At 39.1% G+C, this 15,639-nt stretch overlaps 1 protein-coding gene across 1 annotated transcript; it reads right to left on the bottom strand.

Moving 5' to 3' along the window:
• Positions 1 to 11,538: 11,538 nt before the first annotated feature.
• On the bottom strand, positions 11,539 to 15,249 carry LOC128864727 (uncharacterized). The gene is made up of 3 exons (XM_054104478.1): positions 14,320 to 15,249; positions 12,340 to 14,263; positions 11,539 to 12,278 (listed from the first exon to the last, which is right to left on the bottom strand). Exons 1-3 carry the CDS (start codon positions 15,247 to 15,249, stop codon positions 11,539 to 11,541), a joined length of 3,594 nt encoding a protein of 1,197 aa, XP_053960453.1.
• Between the last annotated feature and the right edge of the window lie 390 nt (positions 15,250 to 15,639).

Below are 15,639 nucleotides of genomic sequence, written 5' to 3'. Positions count from 1 at the left end.
CGAATATATGTATATGTAGTTATACTCGTATACATATGAGTACTTGTTTATGTACATAAATATACTCGTGCAACTTAATATTTTAAGTGGCGCTGCCAAAAATGCCGCTAGCACGGAAAACACACTGTTTTGGAAAAAAATAAATGACAAATATAAAAACTTGTACACATTACAAATGTCACAGGGCAATACCAATTTTTATGACTATGATGCAGCAAAATATTTTTACAAGTACAAAAATAAAGGATTTATGTGTGGTGTGTGATTGCCAAAGTAAAGTGGTTTGGCAGTGGTTGGCATTTGAAATGAACGACCGTTGAAAAATACGACAATTCTGAAAAAAATGTGAATGAGCCCGCTGTATGCGCGTTTGGTGACATTAAAAGCCATATGCATAACTGGGAACGTTCGACAAAACAACATAAGTCGATTTAGCACTTTCTACCTTTTAGGCCCTTAATTTCTTGGCCCCCAATATTTAAATTATTCATCATTTATCGCCTTAGCTTAGGATACATTTTTAATAATATTTAAATAAAATCTTTGAATTTGTCCTTGAAAGTTCAGAATTTATGAAGCTACAAGCGAAATCTGCAAAAGGCAAATAAGTTGTTTTGTCGAAACCCCACAGACATGTAGTGCTCGAAGCCAACCAACCGCAGCAATGGAAGATGAAGTGTCTCATACATTTATTCAGTGTTTCAATGTAAATACGACTGTGTGTATTACTTTCATATATTTTTTACGTATACCTACATAAGTATGTGTGTACGATTATGAACATACATATGTATCTATGTATTTGAAAGAGCTATCGAGTGTGTGCTCATTAATATACCCGCAGTGAAAAGTCAAACTAGTGAGAAAATATTCTAGTTCACGATAGAAGTCGTACTATTTCGAGAGTTACGAAAATTGAGTCAGTTGAAAAATGTCGAGAGGTCATATAGGGGTGATACAAGACTAATACTCTTCTGTTCTGATCGTAATTGAAGATGTGCTTGACAATGCCCTTCACACTCAAGCTGGTAGAGGCATTATCTGGAATCCAATCAGCATGGAACAGCTAGATGATCTCGATTATACTGATGATATCGCAACAAAGGGGGCAACGCAACGCAAGCTCAACGAAATAACACTTTGGCTATGCATGCAGAATCCGTTGGGTTGTGCATAAAAGTTAGAAAGACAAAATCATTAGCCCTTAATGGTTGTAGACCTCACGCATTCACGTTGTACTGACAACCCATCGAAAATGTCACCAAATCGACTTAACTTACCAAATAATTCTTGACGCTGGCATTGCAGCCGAAATTCAATGCAGAATAACTAAAGCCAGAGCTAAGGATTTTTAACTCCAATGTAAAATCAATACTTATATATGGCTAAGAAACGAGGGCGGGGCAATTGCAACAACAAAAAAGTTTCAGACCTTCATAAATCGCTGCCTTAGAGCCATCCTGCGCATATGGTGGCCCCATAACTGAGTGTCAAACGATGAGCACCGCAACCGAGGTAGGCAAAAGCCAGTTGAAATTGAGGCCCGCAAACGTAAATGAGGATGTATTGGTCATACTAACACAAAATTAGCTTTATTCATCAATGTAATTTCCATCAAGAACAGCGCAATCATTCCAGCACCGCTCTAACATTTCAAAACCACTTTTGTAGAACGTAGAACGATTTGACTTTTGCCTCAAAATAGGCCTTAGTTTCAGCGATAACCTCTTCATTCGAGTGAAATTTCTTACCAGCGAGCATTTTTTTTAGGTCTGCGAAGTCGCTGGGAGTCAAATCTAGCGAATACGGTGCATGTATCGAAGATCAATTCATGTCGTTCTGTCATTGTTTTGATTGACTTGTAACACAGTGCGTGTCCTGAAGGTGAGCAAACGTTGCACCCGCTTTGAACAGAGCTATCTCATATTTAAATGCTTATGCAATACAAAGCAAGCACGTCCTTTTGATATCTTTACGACGTCAGCTAACTCACGCAACTTCACCTTTCGATCATCCAAAACGATTTGGGAATTTTTTTGGTGTTACCGCATAATTTGCCATTGATTTGTTGTTGTTTCTGATGGACCGGAGCCCATATAACACTTTTCCAGCCATTTATTCCATTGAACGGTATTTTTCCCCATCAAGTACAAGTAACAGTGAAAAATTAAAACATGAAATTATTGTTGATCCATTGTTTTGAAAATAACAAAAGTAGTGACACTCTTAGCACAATTACTCACGAACTAGGGAATAGAATATCATACAATTTTAACAGCTGTCTTTTTAAGGTTAGTACTGACTGCGGCCGCCGTAGCCGAATGGGTTGGTGTGTGACTACCTTTCGGAATTCACAGAGAGATCGTAGGTTCGAATCTTGGTGAAACACCAAAATTAAGTAACATTTTTTTCTAATGGCGGTCGCCCTTCGGCAGGCAATGGCAAACTTCCGAGCGTATTTCTGCCATGAAAAAGCACTTAAAAAAATATCTGCCATTCGGAGTCGACTTAAAACTGTAGTCCCTCCATTTGTGGAACAACATCAAGACGCACGCCACAAATAGAAGGAGGAGCTCGGCCAAACACCCAAGAAAAGGGTGAATGCGCCAATTATATATATACGAGCCAATTTTATATATATGTGTTTGGCCCGGGACTTTTCCTCGCATGTGTTATGTGAAAACCTTAACTGACATCAGCAGAATGTGCTTAGACTGGAATCCATAAGGCTGACGCCCTAGAAGTCGACCCAAAGGGTCTTTGATATGCACGATGAATTCACGACATCTGACTACTCGCTCAGATGCCCGCAAATAAAGCTTAAAGCCAGGCATCGATCCGAATGGAATTTATTTCTCTTGGCACTCTGAGCTCCCAGCGGTACGCCAGTAAATAATAGCAATTACATATTAAAATGCTTCAAACGTTAAGGATAAACGAAATGAGGATCAGATTAAATGCTAAGCGGGTAAATCATCAAATTTTTTATACATTGTGAACTAGTTTGTTAACTGGTATAGCCTTGATTCATAAGCTGACAATTGGACATTTCATAGCATTTTATAAAAATAGCTTGCATTGAAAAATGGTAGAAAACGAACTACTTCTGGTGCAAAACAAACTGAAAGTAAGGTAGTCCAGAACTAGTACTCGTTCGTTTGACTGCCGAGATGTTAGTCAAAATGGGAACTGCGTATGCACATGTATGTGTGTATGCAAATTATATGGCACCAACATGCTGTTGAAAACGATGGTACATACATACATATCCAGCGTTTGGTCTTACATGCTGAATGTTTCAATAAGGATTGCCGTGCAGCAAGCGGTTAGATCATATATTTGGTATTCATGCCAGCTTGGCATACCAATTTTTCGATTAGGAGAAGAAAAATTGCTGATAGAAAATTTACAATTTAATTTTGTTTTTTGGCAGCCATGTAAAATTGCACCAAAGCAATTGTTGTATGTTCGCTAAGAGGAAATATATTGTTTGTCTGGCTTATTTTGTTATATACATACAGCTGAGACGGTCGTATTTTATATTTCAAAATTCATTAGATCAAATTATGCAAAGCCAAAACCTTAAACTAATTTTGGTCGCAATATTTTATTTGCAAAAACTCACCATACGAGTATACATTTGGCTACTACATTTGGCATAATCTTGCTCAATACTTCGCTATCTCAACCCCACACTAAGCTATAAGTGGAACTTGTTATTGTAGTTAGTTAGTGCAACAAGAATCCATACTTGAGGCTTGATTATGGAATAATAATAATATAACGGTGTTCTTCGTGTGGTGGTTTATCGTTATTGGACTCGCTGGCGACTGATACTCGTAGTGATACCAATAACTAGAGTAGCGTAATCTATTACCCCACTTCGTACGAGAAACTCGCTTCTGAGCATATCCTAACCCCCATGGAGTACCGAAGAAGAAAAAAAAATTGGAATGAAGCAGAGAAGACAAAACATCTGACGAACACCCGTTCAGAGTTACGCTTAGATGAAGAAAACGCGTTTAAGACTTAATAAGATTTTAAAATAAGAATTAATTTCAAGTGAAATAGCGCTTCCGCACCACTTTGTTGCCACATCCTCGTTACAAACTTGTTTAACGGTTATTTACAGTATGACTATATCCAATCTGAGCGGTTCAGGAACCTTATCAGGTTGTTGACCTCTAAACGAGACAGTTGTTCGAGCCTCTCGAGCTGCGGTTAACCCAGGGTAAACATTCTGTCTTCCATAGGGCAGGGCATTCGCAGAGGAAATAGAAGATTGTTTCTTTTTTCTGCGGTTGTTTACAACTATGACAGTATGGGTTGTGAGGGATTCCCATTTTGGCTATATGTTCTCCGACATACCAAAATCCAGTTATGCCGTTAGTCTCCATTCATCCCGTCGTTTCATGTTGTCATCAAAGTTGACGATTGCTTAGGGAAATTGTATTCTTGACTACACTTGATGGCAGATCCCCCTCTTGCCAGTTCATCAGCTTTTTCGTTCCCTTCAATGCTCCGATGTCCGGGGACCCAGATTAAGGTAACTTTATGGTTTTCAATCAAGGTGGTAAGGCTATTTATACTTTGTTCCACCAGTTTAGAAGTTGTTGTAGCTGAATCCGGTGCCTGGATTACAGCTTGGCTATCCAAAGGAAGCGATAGTGCCCTTAAAAGTGAAACCTGCGATTAGTAGCCTACTCCCATAGTTGCCTTCCCCAATTGCCAGTACTTCCGTCTGGAAGACATTGCAGTCATTGGGGAGATGCACAGATTTTTCAGTTTTAAGTCTTGAGAATATATACCTGCTCCAACACCACATTCCATCTTGAAGCCCTCTGTATAGACTGTAGTGCCGAAGTTGTTAAGTGAGAATCCCTTATTACATTACATTAGATGGAAAGAGAGTGACAAAATTCTTATTGAATGTTACCGTCCGAGGTAGTCAATCCTCTCCCTGTTTGACTGAATTTGTCGCAATAATAGACTGACATGACCATAAGTGTTTTATTTGCAGCGGCCCGCGGCCCGTGTAGGTCTATTGGAATAACGTGTGTCAATGCGTTCAGAGCCTCCCTAGGGCATGACTGTTGTTGCATAGGCTAATCTTTGTATTCTGCTAAGTTATTTGATATTGCATTCTCTCTCTAGAGCTTTCCTCCAAATCACCGAGTCATACGATAGAATTGTTCGTACAACCGACTAATATAACCATAATGTATCCATACTTGGGTTGAAGACCCCATCTTCTTTCCCTAATTACTTTGCACTGGTTGAAAGGGAGAGAGTTTGTCCGTTAGTATTTGGTAGAGTAAAAATTGGCACCTTTTATCTGGTGGTAAATAGCATAAGTTCTGTTTTACGCGGGTTTAAACTTAGGCCACAGTCTATGGCCAAAGAGTTAATCTCGTCTAGCGCCCTTTGAATGATTCCACTGATCGTATTGGAACACATTCCTGACGCCATTAGTACCACATCATCAGCATACGCAACCACTTTTCATTACTAACCACTTATTTTGAATTTATTTCTTAAAATTTTGAGTTGATTGACACATTCTTGTTTTGGAAAATTGCTACTTATACTCGTGAATCCACACTGCTTGATAATTTATGTATGTTTAAAGCACCCTTGCCTAGTAAGTATTTTCCAACCTATATTTGAATTGCATTGTCAAAAAGTCCACCATTTGCGTGCATTGCCAAAAAATAAGTATTCCTGAATTAAGCCGATTGTATCCTGACAATCCATGTCATGCGGGTGCTGGACATATTTCTACAATCCCCTGAACGACTAGTGTCTCAAAAGCACACCAGTTTGAAAAACGAATTTTTTTTCTACAAATTTTACTTTTCCTTTACTTTTACTCACAACTTCTAGTTTTAGCAACCAGGTGTCTTGTTAAGCCGATTTGTCAAGCGTGAACAAGAAAGCTGCTTACTGAGTAGACGTGTTATTAGAAAATCCATGTTTTATTATACATATATTGTATGGACACTTTGTGAATATTGAAAAAAAGAAAACAGTGGCAGAAATAAACTAGGAGATATGCCGACGCCTACCGAGGGGTGACCGCTGTTAGAAAAAACTTCTCCATATTTGATGTTTCATGCCCGACCCATCATACCATATGTATTTAGTAAATATATGTAATATCTATGGTTCCTCTATGAGCATTACATTAAATTTTATATCCAAGCATAGAGAGGCTTCTATGTAATACTTCTAGTCTATTATTATATAAGGAAAATTCATTAATTTTCGTTGTGTACTGTTATTATGCATTTGTATTATTAGCGTACAAAAGCATTTTTTTATATGTTTACTTAAATTATTGTCTTAGAAACCGAAGCAAAAATACATATATAAGTATATGTACATTTAATATTTTTTTATTTTTTATTTTATTTTATGAAAATGCAATGTTTATAAAGTTAGCTGTGAAATTAATTTTCTGTCATGTTGTACAAAAGTTTTCATAAAAGTCATAACAACTCAAGCCAAGTCTAAAAAATGGCTGAGATGCTCCTTGATGGAGTTATTGATGGAGGTGGTTTTGTTAAAAATGTGAAGTAGAAGAAGAAGTTGCATTGTGGTTTCCTGTGTGTGCTACTACTTGGTCCTTCACCTCAATCGCGAAGACATTGTTGAATCTTCACTGTACTATCAGCAGCAGAATAACAATAAAAATACCTTTCAGGTGAGTAAACAGTAATAAAAACAAATAACACTCCGCGGGACAAGAAAAAAAAAATCCAAGGAAATGAAATGTTCAAGTATAAGGGATGTGGCAACAAAATGAAACATTCAAAAGTTTTCAAATTAATTTTGAATCTTTTTGGAAGCAATGAAAGCTGTATCACCTTCTCTCCGTTCCACGTGAGCCTCCTGAACTCGGCAATAGCAAATACTTACAAGTGATGTACTCACCCACCTGGAAAAGCCACGAGCAGTTGTCGCGAAATATGGCGTTGATGCCCTTACAGTTCGTTATGTAAGTATGAAGCGAAGTGCTCTGTAAGTGTACTTCCTTGCCTTTTGCCTTTGTGACCGTCCGTGAGCATTATTGCATCGTTTCTGATGCGATAAAGTCAAAAGTTAAATCTATAAAACGCAAATAAATACAAATTATATAAGCACTTGCTAGGCCTACTGATGCAACAAATGGAACAAAATGAGCAAAATGTGAAACGATGGGGGGGGGGCGGTATGATTTTAAAGCGAACGCAGTGTCGCTCTCAAAATTAGAAATGAAGGTCTATACTTGTACATTGATTGTTGAGTGGAAACCTTTTGTAATTTTTGCTAATGGCTAAATTCATTATAATTGTATGAAGACGGGTTGTATGGGATTTGCAAAAGAGATTACTTTTGTGACTCCCTTGGGGATGCAAAATAAGATGGGCAAACAAAACTGGGCATATTTTGTGGAAAAAACCCAATCAATTTGGCCGTAAAGGTCAAAAATTTACCACAGAATGGGTTTATTGACTCTTAAAATAATGGTTTGGTAAGAAATAACACTTTTATGTAGAATGAAACCAGAAATATTTTTTTCACGCCGATTTTTTACCTACGAATGCCCGTTCCTGGTAAAAGGGGATGGTAAAGAGTATTTTAAAGAGTAATTCAATTTAACAGCGAAGGTAAATAATTGAGAAAAGTGTGGTCCTAAATTTTGCATTATAATACTCTTTCTAGCGAAAATTCTAAAAAAATGTGAAACAAATTCTAAGCAAACTAAATACTTTTCGGTCACAGTTCTCTATTTTCTAAATTCTGTAAAGGGAAACAAATTTATATCTGATATTCTGGACATTAAAATTCGGAATTCAAATTTTTTTAAGCCATTTATTTTTAAAGTATTGTAAGGAAACACACACAACGTCAATACCAGATGATTCAATTCATAAATTGCAATGCATGTAAACTCGTCTATTTTAGCTGGAAGAATTTGCAAGTTGAGCTATTTGTATATATGTATGTAAGGGTATCCGTGCTGTCATTGCTTTGAAACGAAAGCGACTTTTATAGCGTATGACAATAATAAGCCTCTGCTATTTGCCACCTCTCTGTTCAGCTAACTTGACGAAAAATTTGCATGTAAAAGCAGCGACGAAGTTATCGAGCATGATTCGCCGCTAACGAGTATAGTTTTACGTCATAAAACTGGTATAACTTCTTATTTTCATAAACAAATCGAATTCGTGGTAGCTCTTTTCCAGCGTTGCTAATATATCGTCCCCTTAGTATAACAATAGCCTATGTGCTCATAGGCTATTATTTTTTTATTGAATTTTGGATTCTCCATCGTCGATTTTATATGTGGTCAAAATTTTGTCAAATTCTAGTTCCACAAAGTGGGTCAAAACGTCAGTCAAAAAATAATAAATATTTACAGACATAACGAGATTTGAGTGAGAGCTACTTTCGACAAAAAGTTTGAAATTCATTTTCTCAAAACATCAAAAAATGTATAGGCTATTTTAATACTAAGGGGACGATATGTTTATTTATACCAGTTGCTTCATCCATTCGCCACTTGCTCAGAGAACGTTAATCATTAACGTTTGGCGAAAAGAAGAGACCTAATAATAGCTACGTTATTTTTGCGTCCGTCAAAGGACACAAGAAAATTGGCGAACACCGTGGAAAGCAACAACACTTATCCGCTTTAATTTGAAGTTCTTAGTAGTTTTCTAAAAAACAGATGCTATAGTGAATGGTCCCCTCTAAAGCAGGGAACGTAGATAAATATACGTTCTCTGTGTAAAGTACAATACTTGGAAAACGTCAAACTGCATCAAAAACATAAGATAGCATCAACACCAGGTAATAATAGCAGAATAGCTGATCTATTTTTTTTTTTGCGATCTGGTGGTTTCAATGACAAAGCGATTTTTTGCTGTTATTTCGCTTGTTTGTTTCCATTTGGATTGGAATTTTGACACTGAAACTCACAAATCGTTAAAAGAAAATACGTGCAAAACAAAAATACAATAACAAATTTGGGTTTTGTAACACTGCTATCCCTTTGTATGGATTCGGCTTGAATAAAACGAAACGTCCAAACCAAATGGAGTAACTGTAAGTGAAGGTAAAATATAGCCGATTTCGGGCGTTTTTTTTTTGCAAATCTGATGCAAAAGAGTGTACCTCAGTAAATAACATACGAATATACGGTACACTATGAATATATGAAGCAATAAATGTACTCGTAGTGTTGCGTAATGACGATTAAAATGAGTAAACTTATGAGAGACAATAGTAGACAAAGACAATAGAGACAAAAGTATAGGTATGAAGCGAGCACGACTTATACCCATTATAAAGTTGTTAATTTCTTTTATAGAAAGATGGCGTTAAGAAAACGAGAGTGATCATTTCTCCATTTAGAAACATGCACATATTTAACATACTAACAAAAATATGAGTCTTCTAATTCAGACTAATTAAGCCTATGGACTTTTTCATTGAATCAGACTTTCAGTTTCTCTACAGAATTTCTGTCACGGTTAGAACTAGAGTAATAAAAATTACGATTAGTACTACAGAAATAGAGTAAGATTACTATATTTTAATAATAGTGTTGCGGGGAGAATCCTGTATGCAGCTACAAAACTGTTGCGGGAAGAACCAATAATGTTGCAGGAAGAAATTGATGCGGGAAGAATCTTTGAAGGCGGCTATAAATTCGTTTGCAGCGAGAATCCTTAATTCTTGATGTTGCGATAGGACCAAGTTGATTGAAGCGATGAAATATCCAGAACGAAGGACCTCACTAACGATGAGCACAAATTCCTGTTGGTTATTGTAGCGATGATATTGCGGCAAAAATTCCCAATTTAAAATATGTTGCTTCTGATTCAAAATTACAATTTTTTCTCACCTTTATTTTACAAAATGTTCCGTATTTATACACATTTCTTTACAAACAAAACCTACTTAATTCACAGAAAATTATAACAAATAACAAAAGTTGAAAAACATTAAAGTATTTTAACTAATATTAAATTGAACTCAACATACCGCCGCCCTTGAACTATCTGAATAAGTTCAAAATAAAATATTAAAAAGAAAATGAAAAGCCTTGAAAAACATTTACGATAAGTTATTAGTTTCTTCATGAAATAAATCTCCTTTCGTTGGCAAAAGGCAAAGTTTGACTATAGGGCGAACCAATTCGCCATGCGGTGTTTTCAACGTAACTACTCTTACGCGTCCATCGGTACCATGATGGCATTTGATCACTCGTGCAATCGTCCACTTCGTCGGAGGATTAGGCTCGTTGAATACAGCAACCACATCCCCTTCTTCAATGTTGCGTGAAGAACGAAACCATTTAGTTCGACGTTGTAAGCTCACGAGGTACTCGTCTCTCCAACGGCGCCAGAAATGTTGCCTCATGGCAGAAATTGCTTGCCATCGCTGTCGAAGATTTCCACGAAACCCTTGACCCTCAGGTTCCGGTATTGACTTAAGCGGTTCACCGACTATGAAATGTCCGGGAGTTAAAACTTCTAAGTCACCAGCAGCTTCAGAGTTGTCACAGAGTGGGCGAGAGTTTACGCAAGCTTCTATTTCAGTCAAAAGTGTGTTGAACTCTTCGTATGATAGTGGAACTTCTCCTAATACGCGTTTTAAATGATACTTAACACGTTTGACTCCGGTCTCCCAGCAACCTCCCATATGGGGAGCAGCCGGTGGATTAAATCGCCATTCGATATTCGAGTCCGCAAAGAAAGAGCGAAGTTTAATATCAGCCATGCACTATTGAAATGCAATGCGCAACTCCTTCTCGGCTCCAACGAAATTTGTACCGTTATCTGATGTCATGACCTTACAAAAACCTCGACAAATTCGAGATGCATCGCACCAGTGCACATACATATGAACGAACAGATGTATCCTTTGGTAGCCTTAGCTCCTCTTCCTTGGATGAATTTGTAGAGGTAAGGTCCAGCGAAGTCAACAGCAGTGTGAGTAAAACAACGGGCGTAGGTTGTGCGAATGACAGGTAGATCACCCATGACTTGTGTGGTAAGATTGCGGTTCAAATAAGTGCATTTCACGCACTTATGGTATATATTACGGATCAAGCTACGAGCGCCGATAACCCAATAACGACGTTGCAAGACAGTTTGCATAATGCGGGGCCCAGCGTGCAAAGTAACCTTGTGTATTTCGCAGATTATTAACTTAGCAAGCGGACAATTCTTAGGCAAGATAATGGGATGCCTAACATCTGGAGCGACTTCATCATTTTTTATTCTTCCTCCAACACGTAGAACACAAGTCTCATCCAGAAAGGGCTGCAGACGCAAAAGACTACTGCGAAGTGGGATTGGTCTTTTAGCGCTGCAAAGAGAAATTTCATTAGAAAAATAAAACCGTTGCGTATACCTTATTAGGCGAAGTTCAGCTTCAAATAACTCTTGGCAGCTCGGTGTACCAAAACGCTTTATAACATCAAGCCGTCTGTTAGCCCGAATGTTAGTCAAAAAACGTAAAACATAGGAAATAACTCGACGCAGCTTAGAATACGATGAGTATTTTTGTCATCACGGACCAATAATCTGTAGAATTAATCACATGGGCACGAATACTCTTTCGTATGCCCAGCTCTGTAGTGTGCTCTTTAGATTTTTTCTGCTTCCACAATTGTTCAGTGCTTTTCAGGAAAATAGGACCAGCCCACCACAATTGATGACGTAATAATTCGGAGGGAGTTATACCTCTTGAAGCACAATCTGCAGGATTCTGTTCAGAACGAACGTGGTTCCAACATTCGGGAGGCAAAACTTCTTGAATATCAGCTACGCGGTTGGCTATAAATGTCACCCATCTGCTGGGGTGAGCTTGTAACCATGCCAATGTTATAGTAGAATCAGTCCAAGCGAAAAGCGGATAACGGAGTTCAGACCAGCAGTGCAGCACGCTTCGCACTAGTTTAGCAGCAAGATGAGCGGCGCATAATTCAAGACATGGCAACGTTGTCGGCTTAAGCGGAGCTACCTTGGTTTTCGACGAAATTAATGACACAGTAATGCTACCGTCGCTTTGTGTTGTTCGTGAATACAAGACAGCGGCGTAAGCGCGCTCGGACGCGTCTGCGAATACGTGCAATTGCGTAAATGACCCAGCTACTTCAGTACCAAACCAACGGTTCACCTTCAAATGTGCCAATTGCTTGAGCTCTATGCGATGCTCCAACCACTTCGTTGCGATAGACTCAGGAATGATATCATCCCAACCTACCTTAGTGCGCCATATGTCTTGAAACTTTTGAATTTATAGTAGCGGGAGCAAGTAGGCCCAGAGGATCGAAGAGCGTACTTGCATCTGATAGAAACATGCGCTTGGTCAACTTAACTGGCGGTTCCCTCAAGTTAATAACAAACGTGAGATAGTCTCCTTCTGTGTTCCAGATAAGACCTAAAGCATGAACATCCTTATCGTCGACAATATAATGTGATATGTTCGTAGATGCATTGGAAATGCTTGCGATTAGTTCAGCGCAGTTCGATGCCCACTTACGAAGTTCAAACCCCCCTTCCCTCAATATTTCGGAAATATTTTGCTGCAACAATCGAAGTTCTTCTTTACTAGATGCAACAGTAAGTAGATCATCCATGTAAAAACCCTTGAGAATAACACTAACAGCCCTAGCACAACCATTCGACGAATCTCTTGCCGTCTGTTGAAGTGATCGGATAGCTAGATGAGACGCAGCTGCCACTCCGTACGTTACGCGAACCATGCGAAAATCTTGGATAGGCAGGGATGGGTGGTTACGCCATACGATGCGTTGCAAATCGGCGTGTTTTAAGGATACACAGATTTGACGATACATTTTGGCGACATCTGCTGTTACAGCATAGCGGTGTGTTCTAAAGCGAAGTAAGATGGAGTATAAATCTTCCTGCAATTGAGGTCCTATAAATAATGCGTCATTCAGCGAATTTCCGGAAGTTGATTTTGCGGACGCGTTAAATACAACCCTCAATTTGGTCGTGGTACTACTTTCCTTTAAAACAGGATGATGAGGCATATAATACGTTGGATTCATAGTCTCTGACGTGACCTGCATATGTTTCATGTCAATAAGTTCATTCATGAATTCATTGTAGCGTAAACGAAGATCGGAGTCACAAGCGAGTCTTCTTTCAAGTCGTAACAAATTCCGGATAGCAAAGTTTCGCGACTCTCCCAGAGCTACATCGGGCTTCAGCGGCAATTCGACGACAAACCGTCCGTTAGGTTCCCTTCGATGCGTTGTTTCAAAATGGTCTTCACAGTAACGCTCCTCATGCGTAAGATACGTTTTTTGCGGAGCTTCCTCTAACTCCCATAACTTGTTCAATGCTCGATCCAAATGAACATCGCAATGTAACGACTGTAAGCGTGGCATATCAGGCTCAGATCCATTCACGCTTCCAAACAGAGTCCACCCAACGACCGTCAGTTGAGCCATAGGAGCTCCAGATGGACCCTTACGAAGTTCTGTACGGATCAGTTGATCCATAACGTCCATTCCAATCAATATATCGACCCGTCCAGGCTTCATAAAATGGGGATCGGCTAAAAACAAACCTCGGATATGTGGCCACGATGAAGTAGCTATAGTCTGTGTTGGCAAGTCGCTTGTAATTTTAGACAGAATTAACGTTTTGACAGTAAAGCATTGATTTGTAGAGAAAGAAGAAAGAGAAAGTGATACTTCACCTCTAGCTCGTCCTCCTTGCGCTGACCCAATTCCAGTAATGTTAACTTCAGATGTTGATCGTGGCAGGCCTAAGCGTTGCACACACGCTTCGGTTACAAAGGAAGCATGTGAACCAGAATCGAAAAGTGCACGTGCGGGCTGCCAATTACCAGAACAGTCGCGTACCTTCACTAATGCGGTGGATAACAGCACAACTCTTTCTACAGCTATGGGTGGATTGGAGCTCGAGTTCAAGCATGAAGAAACGCGTGGAACGTCGACGCTTGCTGGAAGTTCAAAAGCTTTTGCGCTTACCTTTGATGTGGCGTCAGCAGCGCATAACGAATGCGTCGCGTAATTGTTCACTGCGGTAACGGTCGTTGACTGCAAAGCACCGTGCAACAGAGTGTGATGACGTTGTTTACACATACGGCAAGTGGAAGCACTATTACAACGGTCTTTATAGTGACCTAAACTTAAGCAGTTGAAGCATATGCGACCTTGCTTCACGAACTGTGATTTTGTAGACAAGTCCAATTCACGAAATTTTTCCAACTGTAAATTTTATGAGGTCCACTACAATATGCACACACGTTACTTTGTTTTGATACCGTGTGGAACACATTTGTCGACTTGCTTGCTAATGCAGTTTTAACCTTAATTGGTACTGATGTTGTTGACGACGAAAACATCGATAACGATCGGCATCTTATCTCTAAAAATGTTATTAGTTGCTCAAAAGATGGAGGATCATCACTAACGAGCGATAACTCCCACTGCTTACGCGTTTCGAATGCCAACTTACTGACGACCTCATGTACCAACCAATCATCCCAAAACTCAATCGGACGACCCAACGCTTTAAGCTCGCGAATATGCTGTTGGAACGCATCAATTACACCTTTGATCGCGTCAGCATTGTCATGCGTAGCTCTTTTAATTTCAGCCAACGCGCGAAGGTGAGATTCCACAATTACACGAATAACCTTATACCGCGATGTTAATAGACCCCAAGCTTCAACGTAATTTGCGTCACATATTTTAAAACCACTGATAATTTTCAACGCGTCACCTTTCAAGCAGCTTCGGAGATAGTGCAACTTTTGTCCATCTGATAAAGCAGAGTTATTATCAACTAACGAAGAAAACGCGTCGAAAAAACCAATCCATTCTGTAGAGTCACCGGAGAATGTGGGCAACTCCATTTTCGGTAAACGTATAACCGTGGACACAGATGCCTTTGTGGAGCTATCTTGCGATTTAGTACGACAATTTTTCACGCGGCTAAAGTTAGCTGAAGCTGTAGAGTACCAAGTTTCGGCTTGGATACGCACATTTTCTTCAATTTCAATAACATCGGCACCACAAGTAATTTCTACAGCGTCTTGAGCAACGTTAAAACGAACCCACTGTTCACTCAATAACTGAAGATAGCTTGCAATATTCTCTGCATCCATAGTGAATGCCTCATCAATACTTTTTGCCATATACCGTTTAATGGCATTGAGAGCGGAATCGCGCGTTTTAGTAGAATTCGACATTTTTAATGTGACAGAAAAGCAAACGACGGGTTTTTAGAATTTTCGCGATGTTAAATGCAGGAACGGCTGCACAAACGTACACACGATTTAATGCACAAAAATAATTTTCTTAATATTCGTTGCGCCTTTTGCTACGCGTATGTATGTACACAAGCGAATGCGTACATGCAAAAGGCAAGCGGAGTGACTATATCCGGCTCGAAGGACCAAAAATGTTGCGGGGAGAACCAATAATGTTGCAGGAAGAAATTGATGCGGGAAGAATCTTTGAAGGCGGCTATAAATTCGTTTGCAGCGAGAATCCTTAATTCTTGATGTTGCGATAGGACCAAGTTGATTGAAGCGATGAAATATCCAGAACGAAGGACCTCACTAACGATGAGCACAAAT

The sequence above is a fragment of the Anastrepha ludens genome, chromosome 5, assembly GCF_028408465.1.
Source record: "Anastrepha ludens isolate Willacy chromosome 5, idAnaLude1.1, whole genome shotgun sequence".
Lineage (NCBI taxonomy): Eukaryota > Metazoa > Arthropoda > Insecta > Diptera > Tephritidae > Anastrepha > Anastrepha ludens.
The sequence above is the reverse complement of the archived record's forward strand: the minus strand, read 5'-3'. Positions and strand labels throughout refer to the sequence as shown.

Coding starts and splice junctions, on each gene's coding strand:
- LOC128864727 (XM_054104478.1), bottom strand. CDS start 15,249: ATGTCGAATTCTACTAAAACGCGCGATTCCGCTCTCAATGCCATTAAA. Junction 14,264..14,319: donor CGACAAATGTGTTCCACACG/GTATCAAAACAA, acceptor TAAAATTTACAG/TTGGAAAAATTTCGTGAATT. Junction 12,279..12,339: donor CATGTTTCTATCAGATGCAA/GTACGCTCTTCG, acceptor AAAAGTTTCAAG/ACATATGGCGCACTAAGGTA.